The 20344-nt window shown below is 45.5% G+C and overlaps 1 protein-coding gene across 2 annotated transcripts in view; it reads right to left on the reverse strand.

Annotated features, from left to right (window-relative positions):
- The window catches only part of LOC115153336 (sodium/calcium exchanger 1), a 180317-nt gene extending 160598 nt beyond the window's left edge, over positions 1–19719 (reverse strand). For both annotated transcript variants that reach the window (XM_029698675.1, XM_029698674.1), the window contains exons 1-2: positions 19190–19719; positions 14847–16714 (exon numbers count right to left, since the gene is read on the reverse strand). In XM_029698675.1, coding sequence (XP_029554535.1) covers positions 14847–16678 — 1832 coding nt within the window. In that variant the 5' untranslated portion in view covers positions 16679–16714; positions 19190–19719. The remainder of the gene's footprint in view (positions 1–14846; positions 16715–19189) is intronic.
- Between the last annotated feature and the right edge of the window lie 625 nt (positions 19720–20344).

Genomic DNA, 20344 nt, shown 5'->3' on the forward strand with positions numbered 1-20344 from the left:
TTCGACACACTCACTTACTCGCCCATACTCCTGTCGCCATATTGGGCTGCAGCTACCCATACTTGGTCAAAATTAATAAATGTAAAGATGCACTATGCAGAAATCGCTTCGCCATTTCCTAGTTGCTAAAATTCTAATAGTTTGGCAAATTTCAGTTTATTACATTTTTTTTTACATTTAGCAGACGCTCTTATCCAGAGCGACTTACAGTAGTGAATGCATACATTTCTAACATTTTTCTCCCCCCGTACTGGTCCCCTGTGGGAATCGAGCCCACAACCCTGGCGTTGCAAACACCATGCTCTACCAACTCAGCCACACGGGACGAGTGTTTATGTGACAAAACAAGGAAGTATACTGTAGAGAATCATTGTAGGCGTATATTTATCACCACAAACCGATGCTGGCACTAAGGCCACACAAAAATAAGCTGTATAAGGCCAAAAGCAAACAGGAAAATGCTCATCCAGAGGCGGCGCTCCTAGTGGCCAGGGACTTTAATGCAGGGAAACTTAAATCCGTTTTACCTCATTTCTACCAGCATGTTAAATCTGCAACCAGAGGAGAAAAAAAACTCTAGACCACCTTTACTCCACACACAGAGACGTGTACAAAGCTCTCCCTCACCCTCCATTTGGCAAATCTGACCATAATTCTATCCTCCTGATTCCCGCTTACAAGAAAAAACTAAAGCAGGAAGTACCAGTGACTCGGTCAATAAAGAAGTGGTCAGATGACGCAGATGCTACGCTACAAGACTGTTTTGCTAGCACAGACTGGAATATGTTCTGGGATTCTTCCGATGGCATTGAGAAGTACACCACATCAGTCACTGGCTTCATCAATAAGTGCATCGATGACATCGTACCCACAGTGACCGTACTTACATACCCCAACCAGAAGCCATGGATTACATCCACACTGAGCTAAAGGGTAAAGCTGCTGCTTTCAAGGAGCGGGACTCTAACCCGGACGCTTATAAGAAATCCCAATATGCCCTCCTACGAACCATCAAACAGGTAAAGCGTCAATACAGGACTAAGATTGAATCATACTACACCGGCTCCGACGCTCGTTGGATGTGGCAGGGCTTGCAAAACATTACAGACTACAAAGTAAAGCACAGCCGCGAGCTGCCCAGTGACACGAGCCTACCAGATGAGCTAAATTTCTTCTATGCTCCTTTCAAGGCAAGCAACACTGAAGCATGCATGAGAGCATCAGCTGTTCCGGATGACTGTGTGATCACTCTCTTCATAGCCGATGTGAGTAAGAACTTTAAACAGGTCAACATTCACAAGGGCAAGGGCAAGACGGATTACCAGGACGTGTACTTCGAGCATGTGCTGACCAACTGGTAAGTGTCTTCACTGACATTTTTAACCTGTCCCTGACTGAGTCTGTAATACCAACATTTGTCAGCAGACCACCATAGTCCCTGTGCCCAAGAACACATTGTTGCTTAAGGGCTTGTAAGTTAGCATTTGACAAATACAATTTTATTTAATTTGATTTGACAATCTAAACCACTGGAAATATATTTTCCATAACCAAAATATTGTAGTTTTGGCTGTTTGAAGCTGGTGTATAAAACCCAAAATAAAATATGCAAAAACGAAACTTAAAAACGTGAGGCATAGGAATAGCGCACATAGAACATATATATTGCTTTTCTTACACTTGCTTTCAATGAGAATGACAGATCTATAACTCAAATTTCAATGCATATTTTGTCAGGTCGCTCAAAAAGTTAGATATTGCCGCTTTAAAAAGCCATCATGCTTATTGCACAAATTACTAAACAGACACTGTATTCGTGCTGAACAGCTACTGTAACATTTTAAACATTCTCCGGTCTAGCTGAACAAAGCTGTGGAGCCTAGCATCCCCGCTAGCTAAAGGCAGGCTAACTGCTGTGGAGCCTAGCATCCCCGCTAGCTAAAGGCAGGCTAACTGCTGTGAAGCCTAGCATCCCCGCTAGCTAAAGGCAGGCTAACTGCTGTGGAGCCTAGCATCCCCGCTAGCTAAAGGCAGGCTAACTGCTGTGGAGCCTAGCATCCCTGCTAGCTAAAGGCAGGCTAACTGCTGTGGAGCCTAGCATCCCCGCTAGCTAAAGGCAGGCTAACTGCTGTGGAGCCTTGCATCCCCGTTAGCTAAAGGCAGGCTAACTGCTGTGGAGCCTAGCATCCCGCTAGCTAAAGGCAGGCTAACTGCTGTGCTGCCTGTGAGACAGAGCTCTAAACACTGCAGTGCCATAAATATTTTATATCAGCCAGCCAGCCCAGTCCTCCCTACAGCCACTACACTCACATGACCTTCTAGTACACAAAGGGAGAGTAGCGATCACACGCACGCACGCACACACATACACGTATGCACACACACTATGCACACACAAGCAAAAACACACACAAACACACACTGATCAGCAAAGGCAAACTACCTGCCCTCCTGGACACCAACAGCACCCGATGTCACAGGTAGGCCAAAAAGATCATCAAGGACAACAACCACCCAAGCCACTGCATGTTAACCCCGCTACCATCCAGAAGGCAAGGTCAGTACAGGAGCATCAAAGCTGGGACCGAGAGACTGAAAAACAGCTTCTATCTCAAGGCCCTCAGACTGTTAAACAGCCATCACTAACACAGAGAGGCTGCTTCCTACATACAGACTTGATATCATTGGACACTTTAATAAATGGAACTCTAGTCACTTTAATAATGCCACTTTAATAATGTGTACATATCTCTCATTACTCATCTCATATGTATATACTGTATTTTATACCATCTATTGCAGCTCTGTCATTGCTTATCCATATATTTATATGCATATACTCTTATTCCATTCCTTACTTAGATTTGTGTGTTTAAGGTAGTTGTTGTGAAATTGTTAGATTACATGTTAGATATTGCTGCACTGTCGGAACTAGAAGCACAAGCATTTCGCTAAACTCGCATTAACATCTGCTAACCATGTGTATGTGACCAATCATATTTGATTTGATTTGATTTATGTATCATCCCCTGCCAGTGGTGACAGGTGACTCTGAGCTTATCTAGGCCTTTCTGTGTGTATAACTGCTGTGATACCTCTACAGCGGTTCGGGATGGTTGTCTCTAAACAGCAGAGCATGGACAGTGTCTGTCAGTGTTTGTTTCAGGGTCAGATGACAGCTGGGTGAATGCTGGATGAAAACAGGGCTGTGTGTTTATCTAGTTTAACAACATGGATGACCTGCTGCCTGCCACATCTTGTTTAGGAAGCCTGTAAATCAGCCTAATGAACAGGCCAGGTTTCAACTACAACAACACACAGGACCCAGACAAGGCGTGCTTCCAAAATGGCACCCTATTTCCTATGTTGAGCAGTACTTTTGGCCACATAGGGAATAAGGTTTCATTCTGGATGTAGCCCAGAAGTGTGGACCCACTGGGCACACACTGGTTGAATCAACGTTGTTTCCACATCATTTGAATGACATTAAGTTGAACCAACATGAAATAGACATTGAATTGATGTCTGTGCCCAGTGGGGAGGCTGATCTGAGAACAGACCTAGTCTACAGGGGAAGAGGAGAGCAGAGGGCAGAGCTGGAAGAGTTACCTTCCTAGTATTTGTCTTGTGTTAGGATCAAGTGTCTCTCTGTCTCCAAACAAAGCTCTCATCATAATGGCTCTGTTGAAAGTAGGATGCCAGGCTGTCTGAAGGCCTGGGCTGTGTGTGTGTGTGTGTGTTGGTGTGTGACTGTGTGAGTGCATCAGAGAGAGAGAGAGAGAGAGAGAGAGAGAGAGAGAGAGAGAGAGAGAGAGAGAAGGAGAGAGATAGTAAGAAGAAAAAAACAAGCCTGCAGCACTTTTCTAACTTCTTCGACTTTGCACCATCTTGGGACGTCACATGCTACATTGCAATGAGTTCAGCTGCTTTTCCAGGTTAGCCTACATGCAAGCAGAGCAGAGCAGAGCAGAGCAGAGCAGAGCAGAGCAGACAGACAGACAGACAGACAGACAGACAGACAGACAGACAGACAGACAGACAGACAGACAGACAGACAGACAGACAGACAGACAGACAGACAGACAAGAATGTCCTCTGACTATCATTCACCCATTTTAAGACGCTGTCAATTCTCCTTCTTAAAGTAAAGAGGCTATAATGAATGACAACATTGATCCACTAAGTAACAACCAGCTCAAAGTAGCAGCAGACAGACAGACACAGCCCTGCTATGTCAATCATACAGCCCCGGGCTGTGCCCTATGCCTCTGCTACAGACAGGGTTGGGCTCAACTCAATTTCATCTCTATCTATTCAGGAGATGAATTGGAAACATGTCCTCTTGGATTGAAAAATGATTGAAAATAGTGGACTATTCAACTAGTCACAGAATTTCAACAGACTCCCTGAATGGACTTGTACACTGATGTTTGTTGTAATTGAACTGACACCTCATCCCTTGTTAAGGTCTTAGAGAGCATAGAGAACATTTCTGTGGAAGATTAGGTTTATTCCAGTCCTCTCTCTGAAAGTGCAGCAGGATGGGTGTTATGAACATGTTCAGGTCATTTCTGTGAGGGGGAGATGTATTCTAGATAAGAGCTATGCATAGATAGACTATACGACAAAAAGCCCAGACAATGTGGATTAATGTGTGATAACCTCAGCCAGGTGGGTGGGTCTTCAATGAAGGATATTTTCTGAGCTAACCACCAGCATGGGGGCTTTAATCTTACTGGCAGCAGTGGACAAGGCGCGCGGGGTGTAAGGTATCAAAGGAAAACAGACTGACACACATGCATATGTGCACACACATGCACACAACCACACAGAGAAAGAGACAGAAAAACAGACAATCACACCTACACAAACACAAAACGATGGTAAATAGAGGACACAGACTTAGGAACAAACGCAGGGTAACAAGCACTCACTCACTCGCGCGTACACACACACACACACACACACACACACACACACACACACACACACACACACACACACACACACACACACAGTGAAGATCTTGAGGCTTTTGAACATCTGGTGCTGGAACAAGAAACAAGGCAGGCCAGGCTTATTAACTCAGAGTCCTGCTGTCAGGACCTCCAGACCTCAGCCACACCAGCTGACAGACAGACACACACACACACACACACACACACACACACACACACACACACACACACACACACACACACACACACACACACACACACACACACACACACACAGATGACACACACACACACACAGGCAGATGACACACACACACATCAGAATGCACCTTCGAGGTGAATAAATCCGTGTGTGTGGGTGTGTGTGTGTGTGTGTGTGTGTGTGTGTGTGTGTGTGTGTGTGTGTGTGTGTGTGTGTGTGTGTGTGTGTGTATACTGTATCGGACCATATGTATCAGGGGGCCTGGTATGAGGAATGAGTCCTGCTGAGTGCCTACTCCCAGTAATGTATTAAAATCTTTGATAAACGCTCCATATTTCACTGATCACCATCAGTATGCTCCCACTGACTGGCCATCCATCTGACGGGAGCCGGCCTGAGAGATACAAATTGTCATGGTGACAGGCCGGAGGCGAGGAAAGGGGAATATGGGATAGGCTTGTCCTCCACGGATCTGCTTCCTGCCAGCTATGACAAACGTGCTCATTCATTTATTCACTACCTCTCTCGCTCTCTTTTGTTCCTTAGTTAACTTTCTCTCAGTTTCTCTCTCTTTCCCGCTCTTCCCCTTAGACAGAGTGAGTCATCTGCAGGTAGGTGATCCACTATGAGCCGGCCCTCTTAACAAGGGGTTTACAGATGTAACTGCTAATCAGGTGAGCTGAACCTTCACAGCTACAGTAAATAGCACTTTTCCGGATATTAAATACCTAAAATTAGCCTGATTAGTTAAAAAGCTCTTTGGTGTGTTTGGGAGAGAGTGAACATTCGCTGTAGCTGAAGAGAGAGAACACTGTAAGTGACTCATCTGGGATTCTAGGTGATTCTCCCTGATGTTTGGCCGGATTGAAAACGCCACCATTCTAATCCTGTTTGGGAAATCCTGTCACAGTATTCCCCATCAGGAGAGGCCAGGGACTGGGACCAAATCCCTTAGGACGGCATTGACATGAAGCACATCTAGAATTTATCAGTTGAATAATAGCAGCAGCACGCACACAGCGCTGGTGCCGTCATGTATTATCTGTTCCACTTCCTCTGGCATGTATAAGGAATAGATACATGTACAGCGTTGTTCCCTCTACACCTGGCCTTACTGTGCCCCTGTGGAGCACTGGGGTAAATGTCACAGAGCAGGGGTTGGTGGGGGGAGGGGGGGGGTAACAGTATGGACGAGTTCACTACAGCTAGGGGTAATACATTCATAACCCCATCATAAGTCATCCCCGTAATACCATGTCACCTCCATAACACTACGGGTATGACTGGTTACGGATATGACGGAATTCGAAAAGGCCCCCCATGTGACTCAGTGAGATAAAATATGACTGGTAAAAAAGGTCAGATAGGACCCGCCGGTTATTTCCATGATGCCTTGCAATCCAGGTTGCTGTTGAGGAGATAAGAGTGAACCAGACACAGACGGTCTGAGATGAAGGTGTCACAGAGCTGAGCCACAGGATACTGAGCAGAGGCACGTACTAGAAGAGATATACACAGGTTAGAAGCAGGGGGAGATATCAGTGGTTGGTGTATCAGGGGAACTCAGGAGAATATCAGCTAGAGATATCAGGTTGGGATATCCCTTAAGCCTGCAGCGAGGCTCCAGGTTTCAAACATAATCAAGCGTGTGTGTGTGTGAACAACACCTATATTATAACAGCCCATTCTACCGCACTGCTGATGCCAGGCTCAAATAGATGCTCGGAGATGTACTGACAACGAGAAGTAAGGGAGTAATGATAGAGATGAAGGGAGTGATAACGAGGGAGAGGGAGAGTACAGAGCAGAATCCTCTTTTGGCTCTAAAACAACTCTCCCATGCCACACAGGACGTCTCAAAGCCTTTTTAGGAAAGCTCCTGTTCCAAATTTACCAGAACTATTCCAGATATGTGGTGTATGGAAATAGAGAGGAGCTCATTCTTGCCGGGCAGTGGAGGCCCGGGTGAACGAGAGAAGCCATGTTCTGAGTCTGGAGCTGTGCCATGATCTTGCATCAGTGTTTGTGCTAAGCCCCTGCCCGACATTACGGATTCAAGAGGGGGGGCTTTGGCTCTGAAAGCTGCACTCTTATTTCTCTCTCTCTCTCGCTCTCTCACTTCCTCTTTCTCTCTCTGTGTCTGAGAAGGTTGAAAATGCAGTCACATAAAAGCCACGCGGGCCCAGCAAAGCGTGAAATGGTTTCAGCTTTACTACAGAGGAAACACTTGACCACGTACTGCAAAAGCAGTCGCTGCGGTTACCCTGAGCACTCCACTAGTAGAATAATCATCTATGTCGTGGGATTGTTTAGCATCGGTGGCAGGTGTCTTTACTAGCTGAGGTGAATACATACATCAAAACACAGACACACACACACACACACACACACACACACACACACACACACACACACACACACACACACACACACACACACACACAAATTTCAGAATATGCTCTCATAAATAGACAGAACATGTTTTTAGAACACACACACGTGCATAGTTGCACAGTCGCACAAACACACACACAGTCACACACACACAGTTGTACACACACACACCCACACACACACAAACATTGGCACACTCTCCAGCACTCCACTCACATTGACTAATGTGGATAAATTGCCTTCCATGGCACTGTCTTCCCAAGAATTAATATCAAAATAAGAGCATTAGTGGGCTCATAACCATTTATAAAACCTACTTAGCTATGCAGGTGGGGGAATGAAGTGACATTTATATTAAAGATTATCTGTGTGTCCGCCTCCCTTTTAAAAGCCCTCAATCCAGATCCCTAAACTCAGGAAAAAGTACAGTACCAATCTAGTTTGGAAATGAGACCTTTGCCAGAGGAGAAGTCTGGTCTACTGAACAAATGATGTACAGACAATATGTATGTGTTTGGGAAGGACCATACTAGACATAGTCCTCATCATACCGTCTCCACGAGTTGAGTTCTACACTAGGTTAGCGTTCTAAGTGGCTGTTGAATATTGGGGTGGATGTCTGAAATAATCTCTTAAAACTATTTTCTCTCTTTCTCAGGAAGTCATGACTTATCCCATCCCAACCCACTGTAAAAAGTGTCACTTCTGAGTCACCGTAGTACAGATATGTGCACAGGAGGGGAGAGAGAGCAGTGGAGTCAGTTGAGTTAGGATGGAGCCCCTGAGCCCACCATATTAATCCTGTCAGACAAACAATTTGGTGAAAGCAGGAGAAAATCCAGACAGCTTTAAAAGTTTCTCTTCAGAATAAGAGGCCACTAACTGACAGCGCAGGGATAATGGTTACATGACAAGTGGATTGAGGTTTGGAAGTTAAGTACTTAAAGACTTTGTAAAAAATGGTTTATGTGGGTGTGTGTGTGTACTTTTGAGCCTATGTGTGTGTGTGTGTGTGTGTGTGTGTGTGTGTGTGTGTGTGTGTGTGTGTGTGTGTGTGTGTGTGTGCGTGCGTGCGTGCGTGTGTGTGTGTGTTTATGTGTATGATGTTACATGAAAAGTAGATTGAGGTTTGTAAGTGCTCACAGATTGCAATAAGTGTGTGCATATGTGGTGGCAGTTGATCATAACATGACAACTGGATTGAGATGTGTGTATTTAATTGTGTGTGTGTGTGTGTGTGTGTGTGTGTGTGTGTGTGTGTGTGTGTGTGTGTGTGTGTGTGTGTGTGTGTGTGTGTGTGTGTGTGTGTGTGTGTGTGTATGTGTGTGAGTGAGAGAGAGAGAGAGAGGGAGAGAGAGAGAGAAGGGAGATAAAGGGGGAGAAGGGGGAGAGAGGGAGCACGAGAGAGAGAGGGAGAGAGAGACTGTGGAAGAAAGAGAGAGCAAGAGAGAGGGAGAAGGGAGATAGACTGAGAGAGAAAGGCAGGAGAAGGGATAGAGAGAGGGGGGAGAAGGGAGAATGGAGAGAGAGGGAGTGAGAGAGAGAGTGAGAGAGAGAGAAGGGAAAGGGAGAGAGAGAGATTGAGAGAGAGAGAAAGAGGAGAAAGAAGAGAGAGAAAGAAGAGAGAGAAGACATAAAGAGATAAAGAGAGAATATGTGAATGCCTGGTTGTGTGTGTGGCCGTTGCATCCATCATGTCATCAGAGTAACTGTGACTGTGCTGTGTCAGCAGTCTAATAAGATGGGAGCAGTGGAAAAGAAGACTCCAAGTTATTCTAATCTGTCCACTGGCAGCTCAGTGAAAAACATCCTAAACAGCACTTTCTAAAGCCACTAATCCACTACAAAGGCTTGCCTGATATCCATGCCAACTGCTTTGTTTCATCTTTCATCCTCACTCCCAGTCCACTCACTAATGCAATCTATTTCTCTCTTACTCTCTTACTCTGTCTCTCTCTGTTTCTTTCTATCTCCCTTTTCTCTTTCTGTCTCTCCCTCCATCACCCCTTTTCTCACTTTCTTTCTATCTATCCCATTACTCCCCCTTTTCCATGTTCTCTCTCTCTCCCTCCAGCTGTCCCTCAGGCCCTCTCTCTGTCCTCTCCTACTGGTTCCCCAGTTCCTGTGTCTCATATACCTGGAGCCTGGAGATGCCCTCCTTTTCTCCTTCATCACATCTGTTGCTTAGTCCATGACCTTTCTGTGGAGGCAGCCGGTTTGGGCTCATTTGTCAAACGACTCACCCTCTTCATCTTCCTCTCTCTCTCCACTGACCTGGCTGTGCTGCCACACTGCACCAGCACAAAACAGGGACAAAATGACAAAGCAAAAAAACAACAACTCTGATGAAACGTGGTGGAGGTGGAGAGAGTAGAAACAAGAAGTTGACATTTAGTTTAGGGAAGCAGAAATGAACATCTTTTTGGGATAAGTCACTGACATTCTGTGTTCCATGTCTGTTTTTACCCATAACTCATCTATGGCATTGTTGTGATGTGAACCGGGGCAAATGTCAGTGGCAGCAGTAGCCTTGGCAGGGTGAGATCAGTGTGAGAAGGTTATTTCACACCTTGAGCAGCCATGTTGCTTATGTAAACAGCCCAGGGACACCAAAGCCATGACATCATGATGTCAGTCCCATGAACACACACATTCACACTCCTGAATGTAGAGGTATACTGTACACAGGATATGAACACATAGAAAGATAGGAAGACTTATAACATAGACAAAGATTGTACATGTATTTATTTACGCAGACACAAACACACACACCTCTAGCAGAGGTTTCCATGGGTGTGAAGGGCATGTGTTCTCCGGTTACTGAGCACATGGTAATATCACTACTTTGGCAGGAGTTATGTCCACCTGTTACTCCTCTTACAGCCCTGGGAGGAAGACAGTTATAAAAGGTTCACATCTAAACGTCAACAAGCACACTGGCCATTCCAGCCAGCAAATTACTGCATAAAACACAGGCCTTTATCTCCTACCCCTGAAGGGCGACAGTCCTCACATAGCTGGGGTCGACTTTACACCGTGTCATAGATACCATGGCCACAGTCATAGAAACTAAACAGGCCTGGGACCAGAGACAATTCACATAGAGAATGGAGGCCAAAACCGATCAACAGATCCAAGATCAGCTTTTCTGTATCATGTCCACACACAGTCACAACTTTCGGTTATTAAAGGCTTGAGGATATAGTTCCTTATAACGCGACAGGGTAATCCATAAGAACATGTCTATCTAATGGACCTACACTAGCCATGACATCTGTGAACCAAACCACAGAACAGCACTGGTGACTGGTGTCACCACTGCCACCGTCGTGCCCCTGAAACAGACAGAAAGAAAATCTCCCAAATGGCTGGCTGTTGATTATACATGCTAATTAAATGAATCTGTATTCCTGTACAACAGGCCTGTCAGAGAGGAGAGACTGCGATACGGACCTCACAAAAGCCTCATTACCGACTTATGACTAAACTCTAGAGGGACGGCGGCTTGGATGTGACAATCACTCACACGGGAGGGACTGATGGAGGATGCGGAGTGTCATGGTGTGGTGGGGCCAATGAATAGCATAGCAAGAGGCTATGGCAGCTTGCACTAATTGAAATTCCTCTGTTAATAAGGATCTCTATCCAGCTCCTCGTACCGTCAGCCTGAAATTCAATGACTGAAAACGACGGTGCATAAATGTGCTTTGCTATACCACAATGCAACTGTACATTTTAAATGATAAAGATTCTCTCCATCTCTCTCTTTTGTCTTGCTATTTCTGTCCATCCTCACATTAGTTGCTCTATCCTTCCTACAGAGGACAAAAGCAGAGAGCTGAAAACACCATCATTTGCCCAATCTTCCACTCTCCAGTCATTTCCCCAACCTGTACTCCGGTCAAACAAACAGCAATCACAGCCACTGCGCTAGCCCATGTCTCCAAGCAGGGCTACTCAGGCCCTCACATTCAATTCTGAAGAAAAATTACACTTTGCTTTCTGATGGGAAGAAAATCCCGAGTGAAAGAGGAGAGGGCTAAAACTTCTCTCCTGGCTTGACTGTGACACAAAGGAATGAGGGAGTTTGCAGCTGAATTAGGGTAGAGGCAGCCCCCGGGCACTCAAATTTAGATCATCCACTTTGTAATTCATTTTTCCGGAGTAAAAATTTCCTCTCCCCTTCTGGGATCTATCTTTTCAAGGGCCTGTTGGGAGGCATTTAACGCATGTGCTTCCAGCTCTCTGGCGGTAGGAGGTTTAGCCTGCATGTCATCTGAAAATGAAACTGTGATACAGACTCCTACCCACTCAGAGGTTAACATTACTTAGGTCCAAATATTGCTCGAATAAAATTCATGAAATATACTTTGGCAAGATATTGAATAAAAGGTTTATATGTAGATACTGGTATAATTTTGGTGGAAATGAAACCAATGAGGTAGATTGAGACTATGTCTATGACCACAAGGCTCTACAGATGGTGGTACGCTCAGCCGAACGCACCATTGGGTGCTCACTGCCTGCCCTCCAGGACACCTACAACACCAGGTGTCACAGGAAGGCCAAGAAGATCATCAAGGACCTCAGCCTGTTCTCCCTGCTTCCATCACTCCGACGCGGGCAGTATTGGAGCATCATGGCAAAAACTGTCGGACAGGCTAATAGCTTCTACCCCCAGACCATCAGGCTGCTGAATAGCCACCACTAGGCAGCTACCTGCACCCCCTGTCCTCTCCCACTATGGACATTATCATTGTTACAGCTGTAAATATGTATTATTATATTTATTATTGTTTCATTCACTTCTCATTTCTCCCCTGCTGCTCCCATAATAGACATTCCCTCAGGGATGTTCACTTCTCATTTCACCCCCTGCTGCTCCCTTATGGACATTCCCTCTGGGACATTCACTTCTCATTTCACCCCCTGCTGCTCCCTTATGGACATTCTCTCTGGGACATTCACTTCTCATTTCTCCCCCTGCTGCTCCCTTATGGACATTCCCTCTGGGACATTCACTTCTCATTTCTCCCCCTGCTGCTCCCTTATGGACATTCCCTCTGGGACATTCACTTCTCATTTCACACCCTGCTGCTCCCTTATGGACATTCTCTCTGGGACATTCACTTATCATTTCTCCCCCTGCTGCTCCCTTATGGACATTCCCTCTGGGACATTCACTTCTCATTTCACCCCCTGCTGCTCCCTTATGGACATTCCCTCTGGGACATTCACTTATCATTTCTCCCCCTGCTGCTCCCTTATGGACATTCCCTCTGGGACATTCACTTCTCATTTCTCCCCCTGCTGCTCCCTTATGGACATTCCCTCTGGGACATTCACTTCTCATTTCACCCCCTGCTGCTCCCTTATGGACATTCCCTCTGGGACATTCACTTCTCATTTCACCCCCTGCTGCTCCCTTATGGACATTCCCTCTGGGACATTCACTTATCATTTCTCCCCCTGCTGCTCCCTTATGGACATTCCCTCTGGGACATTCACTTCTCATTTCTCCCCCTGCTGCTCCCTTATGGACATTCCCTCTGGGACATTCACTTCTCATTTCACCCCCTGCTGCTCCCTTATGGACATTCCCTCTGGGACATTCACTTCTCATTTCTCCCCTGCTGCTCCCTTATGGACATTCCCTCTGGGACATTCACTTCTCATTTCACCCCCTGCTGCTCCCTTATGGACATTCCCTCTGGGACATTCACTTATCATTTCTCCCCCTGCTGCTCCCTTATGGACATTCCCTCTGGGACATTCACTTCTCATTTCACCCCCTGCTGCTCCCTTATGGACATTCCCTCTGGGACATTCACTTCTCATTTCTCCCCCTGCTGCTCCCTTATGGACATTCCCTCTGGGACATTCACTTATCATTTCTCCCCCTGCTGCTCCCTTATGGACATTCCCTCTGGGACATTCACTTCTCATTTTGACCTGCACTGTTGGAGCTCCGAGCTTAAGAATTTCACTGTACTCTGCAATTACATCTGCGACCCTGTGCATGTGACTAATAAACTAATCTAATCTCATGGTATATTATATTGCCATATTAAATCAAATTACACCTTGCAAGGAAAAATACAACAGTCAGCTAACACCATTCCATTCCAGGCCGAAAACTCGAATGAATTCAAAATCCAGTTCCACCATTCATTCCACTCCTTTCCCAGAGCTGCGGTTAGACTGTAGTCTACTGGGTCCTACAGGTTCCTATAGGATGGAGTAGAAGGTCTGCCTTACAGAACCGCCGGCCCCTCGCCTCTGACACTCCATCATTTCATTTAGACAAGTGTTATTAAAATCCACTTAGCAGTGCCGTGAGAGCTACACTATGGAAACTATGCAATGGGCCTTGGAAAGCTGAACCTAAACATCTGCTTTGAATCTGTTTAAAAACGAGCCCTTTTCATTCATCTGTCTCACTCGTCCCCTGCATGTCAAAGAGGGTGAGTATGGGGACAGAGGGAGACAGGAAGGGAAAGAGGGGAATAGAGAGAGACAAGTAGTTCTTGTCCTTTAAAAAAATAATTAACATGCCAAACCTTAATGTATAGAAATATGAAATGCTCTTTTCCAGAACAGTATTGAGCCTGGCCTGATCATTAACCCAGAATGTCAAGTCAGTCATTTCTACTCAGATTGTCTACTAAGCAATCAATTCAATACACATCAGCAATAGTCAAGCTTAAAGAGTTCAGGCTAGTCATGCCACTGAAATGAATGAGTAGCGATCAAACATGGATAAATCTGAGTGCGATCGAAAGTTGCTGAGAACTCAGCAGAAATCACACATTCGATAAATACATCAATAAGTAAATGAGGGAATGAATGAAAGAATGAATGAATGAATGAAAGAAGAAGCAAAGAGGAGAGCGGAAAGTAAGGGAGTTGAGGACGTCTCCTAACGGCACAGGAGCAGTCCACTGCACCACGACCACGACATGACACAAACACACTCAGCATCCACCACATCATCCTCATCAAGACATGCATTCACAGACAAACAAAACCCAGCATCAGCATAGACTACACATGCATATCTAAAGATACTGACAATAAACTGCATTGGTGGATACAGATTCATATATTATACTACATATTTCAATAACCTATTCACTTTTTTTTAAATTTGGCTGAAAGTATTCCTTCAAATGTAAATGCCAAAAAAAGTATAATAGTATGCTTATAAGCAGTGTAATGTCAGCCCCACATATAAACTAAATAACAACTTATAAGAACCTTCACTGTACACAAGTAAAATATGAACTTACAAGATTTCATCATTCTGGAACTCCAAGACCCCGTGAGTATCTTCAAAGTCCTCTCCACCTCCGCGTGCCGTGCCCTCCACAGTCTTGTAGGGCACCATGACGACCCCACGTGCACCCGATGTACGCAGCACCTTCACCTCCATGGTGCCCACGCTCTCACTCACGTGCGCCACCGGCTCCTCGAACGTGAAGATGCCGGCGTGGTCGTCGTCAAAGATGGTCACGGTTGCTGTAGCGGGCAGACCGAGACAGGCCACCGCCTCCACGTGATTGGTCTCTGGGTTCTCTACCTCCTCCCCCTCTGCCAGCAGCACTTTGACATTGCTCAGATGGATCAGGAAGTTCTCGTCCTCCTCAAAGATGTCATCATCGATAATACCCACGCGGATCTCTTTCTGGGTCTCTCCGGGCTTGAACACCACCACCCCTTCGGTAAATTCGTAGTCCGAGCCCGCGTTGGCTGATCCATCCTCCGTACGGAATTCCACCGACACAGTCTTGGTCAGGTCGCCACCTCGGCGTAGCACGTTCACTGCCACTGTGCCGCAGTTCTCCAGGCACTGGTAGGAGCCGGGGTCAAAGTAGATCTTGGAGACGGGGTCGTTATCAGCCACATCAGAGCGGACCTCGTGCAAGCTGATGGCCTTGCGGGCCTGGTCGGCTGCATGCTTCTTCAGGATGTTCCCAGCGCCGGTCATGAGCCTGGTGGCCTGGCAGCGGTAGAAGGCCCTGCTCTTCTGCTGCGAACTCAATACCTGGTAGTTGGCCAGTTCAATCAGCTGCTCCACCTCCTTATCTGGGTGCTTCTGCTTCAGCTCCTTGAGGATCTTGGCCATGTCGCGCCGGGTCTCCTCCTCATCCAGGTCCTTCACGTTCAGGTCCAGCCCCAGAGGCCCGTCCAGGAAGTCCGCCGCGTGAGAGTTGAGCATCTTCCCATCCATCTCGATGTCGACTTTGGACGGGAGCGGACGGTCACCCTCGGTTTCAATGATCATGCCCCGCTGCTTGCCGGTACGGTAGCGCTTGTAGACATACTTGTAGAAGAGCAGGCGTCGGTCAGCGACCCAGGCGAACAACACGCAGATGGGGAAGAAGAAGAGGGTGAGCAGGCCCTCCCATACCTGCACTATGCCAGGGGAGATGACAGCCAGGATCAGGTAGAGCCAGATGTAGGCGAAGATGCTCCAGGTGGCTGTGACGAAGAAGACGCGCAGGTGCTTGACCTTACGGACCTCCCCGTCGGGCACCACCCACACACAGATGCCGATGATGACAAACATGTTGAAGGCGGCGCTGCCCACGATGGTGCTGGGGCCCAAGGCTCCCGCATCAAAACCGTGTCCACAAACCTCAATGACGGACAGTAGGATCTCAGGGGCACTAGAACCCAGGGCCATAAGCGTGAGGTTGGACACGGTCTCGTTCCAGATCCGCACGGTGGTGGTGGTGGTCTCTCCGTTGGGTCTCTTAATAGTGATCTCTTTCTCCTGAGAGGTGATGACCTCGATGGATGCCATGAAACGGTCAGCGATGATGGATACTCCGAGGAACATGTACACCAGGGCCACGAAGTAGACTGTCGCCCGTGCAACTTTGTCCCCGAACGAGGGATTCTGAGGTTCCCAGATAGGCAGAATCACCCCTTTTTCGCATGCTGTGCCTGCTGTGGTGCACACAGTAATGTTGCTGCTGGCAGTAGGAGACACGAACTGATCAAAGTCCACGTCCGAGGACATAGCCGTCACATGTTGGAATTTGAGGAACAGGATCGCTATGACAACCACGAACCGAAGGCCAAGGGAGAGAATGGGGGAGATCTGAAAGTGTCCCATGATTCTGGAGTGGTTCACTTCCTCTGCTTCCTAAACCTGCAGAGAGGGGGGAAATGAAAGGGTTGGAATGACTGGAAATTTAACACAATTTCCTCTCATTGTAATAATAGTGTTAAAACAATGTAGTAATTCACGTTAATGATATAATATGACCATAGTATACATTTCATATCAATTGCATATTGGTGGATAATTTCCCTGGTGAGGAGCTGTGATGCCTATAAGAGAACCAACCATATAGGGTCTGCCTCTTGGTTGGAGGAAAGGGAGGAAGCAGCAGATTCCTTTTTATTGATTCTCTGCAGGGATAATGACTTTTCACATATTTCATATGCTTTGTAGGGAACATTATGCAGATATGTCACATGCATTGCAGTTTATGACTGATTGATTGCATCCAGAATCTTTTACAAGGCTCTATAACAGGGATGGGCAACTTTCATGGGGGTGGAGGCCACAAAAAAATGTGAACTCATCATGAGGGGCTGGCTTGTGGGTCTGCATATCCACATCCATACCAACATATGCAGTCAGAGTGGGACTTAGCCTTTTTGGGGCCCTAAGCGGGCATTTTGGGGGTCCCCCACCTTGCGAGCAAAACATTTTAGCGGCCGCCCTCTTAACAGCTTAGAGAAAAAATGTATGTTTGCGTTAATTTCCTGCAAATCTACACATTTTGCCATGGGGTGTATAAATGTTGCAGTTTGCTGCAATTCTACACATTTTGCCATGGGACTGAGAGAACGTTTTGCAATTTCTAACAACTTTCATGCAATTTTACTCATTTTGCCATGGGGCAGAGATTTTTTATTGGTGTTTTACAGCTAATTTCCTATAATTCTTCACATTTTACCATAGGGTGGAGAGAAATGTTTGCCTTATTTAATATGATATCTGAGTGAGACTGACTAACAAAATCAATAGGGGCCCCAGGTGGGTAATTCGACCATGATTACTACAAGTTTAGATAGCTGGACTAATTTATTAATCTAAAAAAATAGCTGACATGGGCTAATTGAGTGAGAAGAAAAACTGATGATGCACAAACAAATTTCGAAATTGCATCTGGTCTATTCTTCTATCCTAACTAACTCTCAACAGTAAATTGAGACCCCGACTGAGTTCCTAAAAAAAGTCAGCCTCTAGTTGCCCATCCCTGCTCTATAATGACCGGTTCCCCGACCTTTGAAATAAGAGGGGAGAGAGAAGATCTTGAGTGTGCATTGCCTGCTAAATGCGATGAGACACCGCGGGTAAGGGAAGCATCCAGTGAAGCGGGAGGGATGCGACACTACTCACCGGGCTGGACAACTCAGCATCAATGTAGTCAGAAAAGAAGCAGACACGCAAAGATCTAGGCAAGATTATAATAGACTGGAAGCCTGATGAAGACCTAAGGGTCGAAACGTTGTTATAAGTAAAATTACCCAGGAGAATGTTTTCTTTTCTGTTTTCCAAGATTATAATAGACTACTTTACCATATAATTTAAGTTTAAGCCATCTTTTCCATAGGCATATTTTCACAGTGATGAATTATTGCTTTACATAGCTCTATATTAAAATGAACTTGAATAAGAAATTAATAAAACAGTAGGCTAAATATGATAACTAATAATTTAGGTCTAGTTTATCAATCTGTTGAGGGTATATAAGAAATACATGATGGAGGGATGGTCACGCCGTGTATAGTCTACAATTTTGTACCGCCTTTAGTGCATCTTTACCGGGTTGAACGCCTACTATTCTGGTTAGATTAACAATAGAAAGGCTACTTGTAAATGGACGGTTGTGTGATTTCTATTGTTTTACACGTTACCATCAATTTATTACATTTTATATATTAATGACTAGACCTACAGAAAATTCAATAGAAAACACCAATTTCCTAATCCACAGATTGAATCCGCATATTAGAAATCCCCATCACCACAATGCAACCGCACAACCTGCACAATTAAGCAGCATAGGCTACGTGAATGCATTTTGCGCAATGGAGTGGCGCAAATGGGTTCTTATTTGGCTTATGTAGCCAACTATTGCCGACATGAATCAATCTATGCGGGTGTAGGCTATGTGAAGGCACGTTTAACACAACTTTCACTTCCATATCGGTATCTGGAAACATGGCAATGCTGTTTAGCGCAAACGACCACGTCTTCTTGTTGCAGGCAGGCGAGCAAGGAAGCGCAAGAAGGAAAACCAATACCTACAAATTGAGGTATTCTCAAAAGCTAATATAGTCTCAATAGAAGTCTCCATCAAGGCTTTACCGTTTTGATCTTAGACAGAATAGTCTACTAATCCCAGTAGATCCGTATACAATAGAATACCCTATGCGGAATAGTATAGGCTAGCCAAAACATGCGGCAACATTCTATCTTCGAAGTAAGCACTCCGCCGCTCCATCGACTATTGGGTGATCGCCTGGAATAAACTTGCTGTAAGAAGATTGTGCCACACAAATACCCAATATTGATATGTTAATGATAACAATAGTAACATAATCATACCTTTTCTAAGACGCAACGGCAAGATCCACAGACAGAATAAGTCAGCAATAGTAGTTGTTGTATCCTAGCCTAGACGTGAAAATGCCAATAGAGAGCTGCAAGAGCCGTCAGTAGTAAGTAGCCTATTACAGCTCACATTCGTCTTGGGTTATATAGGAGATCAAGGCGAGATACCTAGGTGAAGAAAAAATAGTTAAAGATTCCCATACACTCGCAGTTTTCCACGACCTGTATGAGATGATCAGATAACTGATGCTTTATCAGAAAATCTGCATATCGGAGGACAAAAAGGTGCACTGAGAGTTCTTCCTCATTCTCTCTCTCTCTCTCTCTCTCTTTTCTCTCTCTCTCTCTCTTTCTCTCTCTTTCTCTCTCTCTCTGGCCACAGAGCTCCACGCACAGACAGACCGAGACCAAGTACAACCTGAGTTTAGAGCTCGGGCTGCTTCGGTGGAGGCGGACAAACTCCCGGGTAAGCTCTTTCCCACAGCTCTCCCGCTTGGATATTGTCCTATTCAGATTGAATTTAGAAATAGCGGAGGGAAACGAGACTAGCGATGCGGCCCGCTGCCAACCCGCCTATCAACACCAAGACCCTCCCATTGCTCAACTGTAAATACTTGTTGAAACGTTTTATACATTGTAATTGGGCCTACATTTCAATAAACATGGTAACTATAATGTAGCCTTCTACATCATAGGCCCACACGATTTTCCTTATTTTTGGAATAATGTAGGTACCATAATATATTGATGCTGATATAATGGTTTGCTTTGGGATGTGGTGAGTCTTGTCATGTTGGTAACTCAATTCTGCGCTCTTTTTGACCTATTATCACCTGTGAGACCTCAGAGATTTAAATAGCACAGGGCCACTCATACATTTTGTAGATGGCAAAGTCATTTGGAATAGGTCTCTCGTCTACATTTTAATGGTATTTGACCCTCAAAGGTATATACAAACCTACTTAAAACTGTCACTCAAATTGCTGGTTTTGCTGGTGAGTAAAGCGTGCTGTCATAGCTATGCAGTCGCTGACGCCATCCAAGCAAACCGGGAACATTCCCAGAACATTATCTAAGGTTCCTAATAAATTCTAGTTAGGATTTTATCTAACATTAGGGTGATAACATCCCTAAAACATTCAAATAATG

Source organism: Salmo trutta, chromosome 18 (genome assembly GCF_901001165.1).
Source record: "Salmo trutta chromosome 18, fSalTru1.1, whole genome shotgun sequence".
In the NCBI taxonomy this organism is placed as follows: domain Eukaryota; kingdom Metazoa; phylum Chordata; class Actinopteri; order Salmoniformes; family Salmonidae; genus Salmo; species Salmo trutta.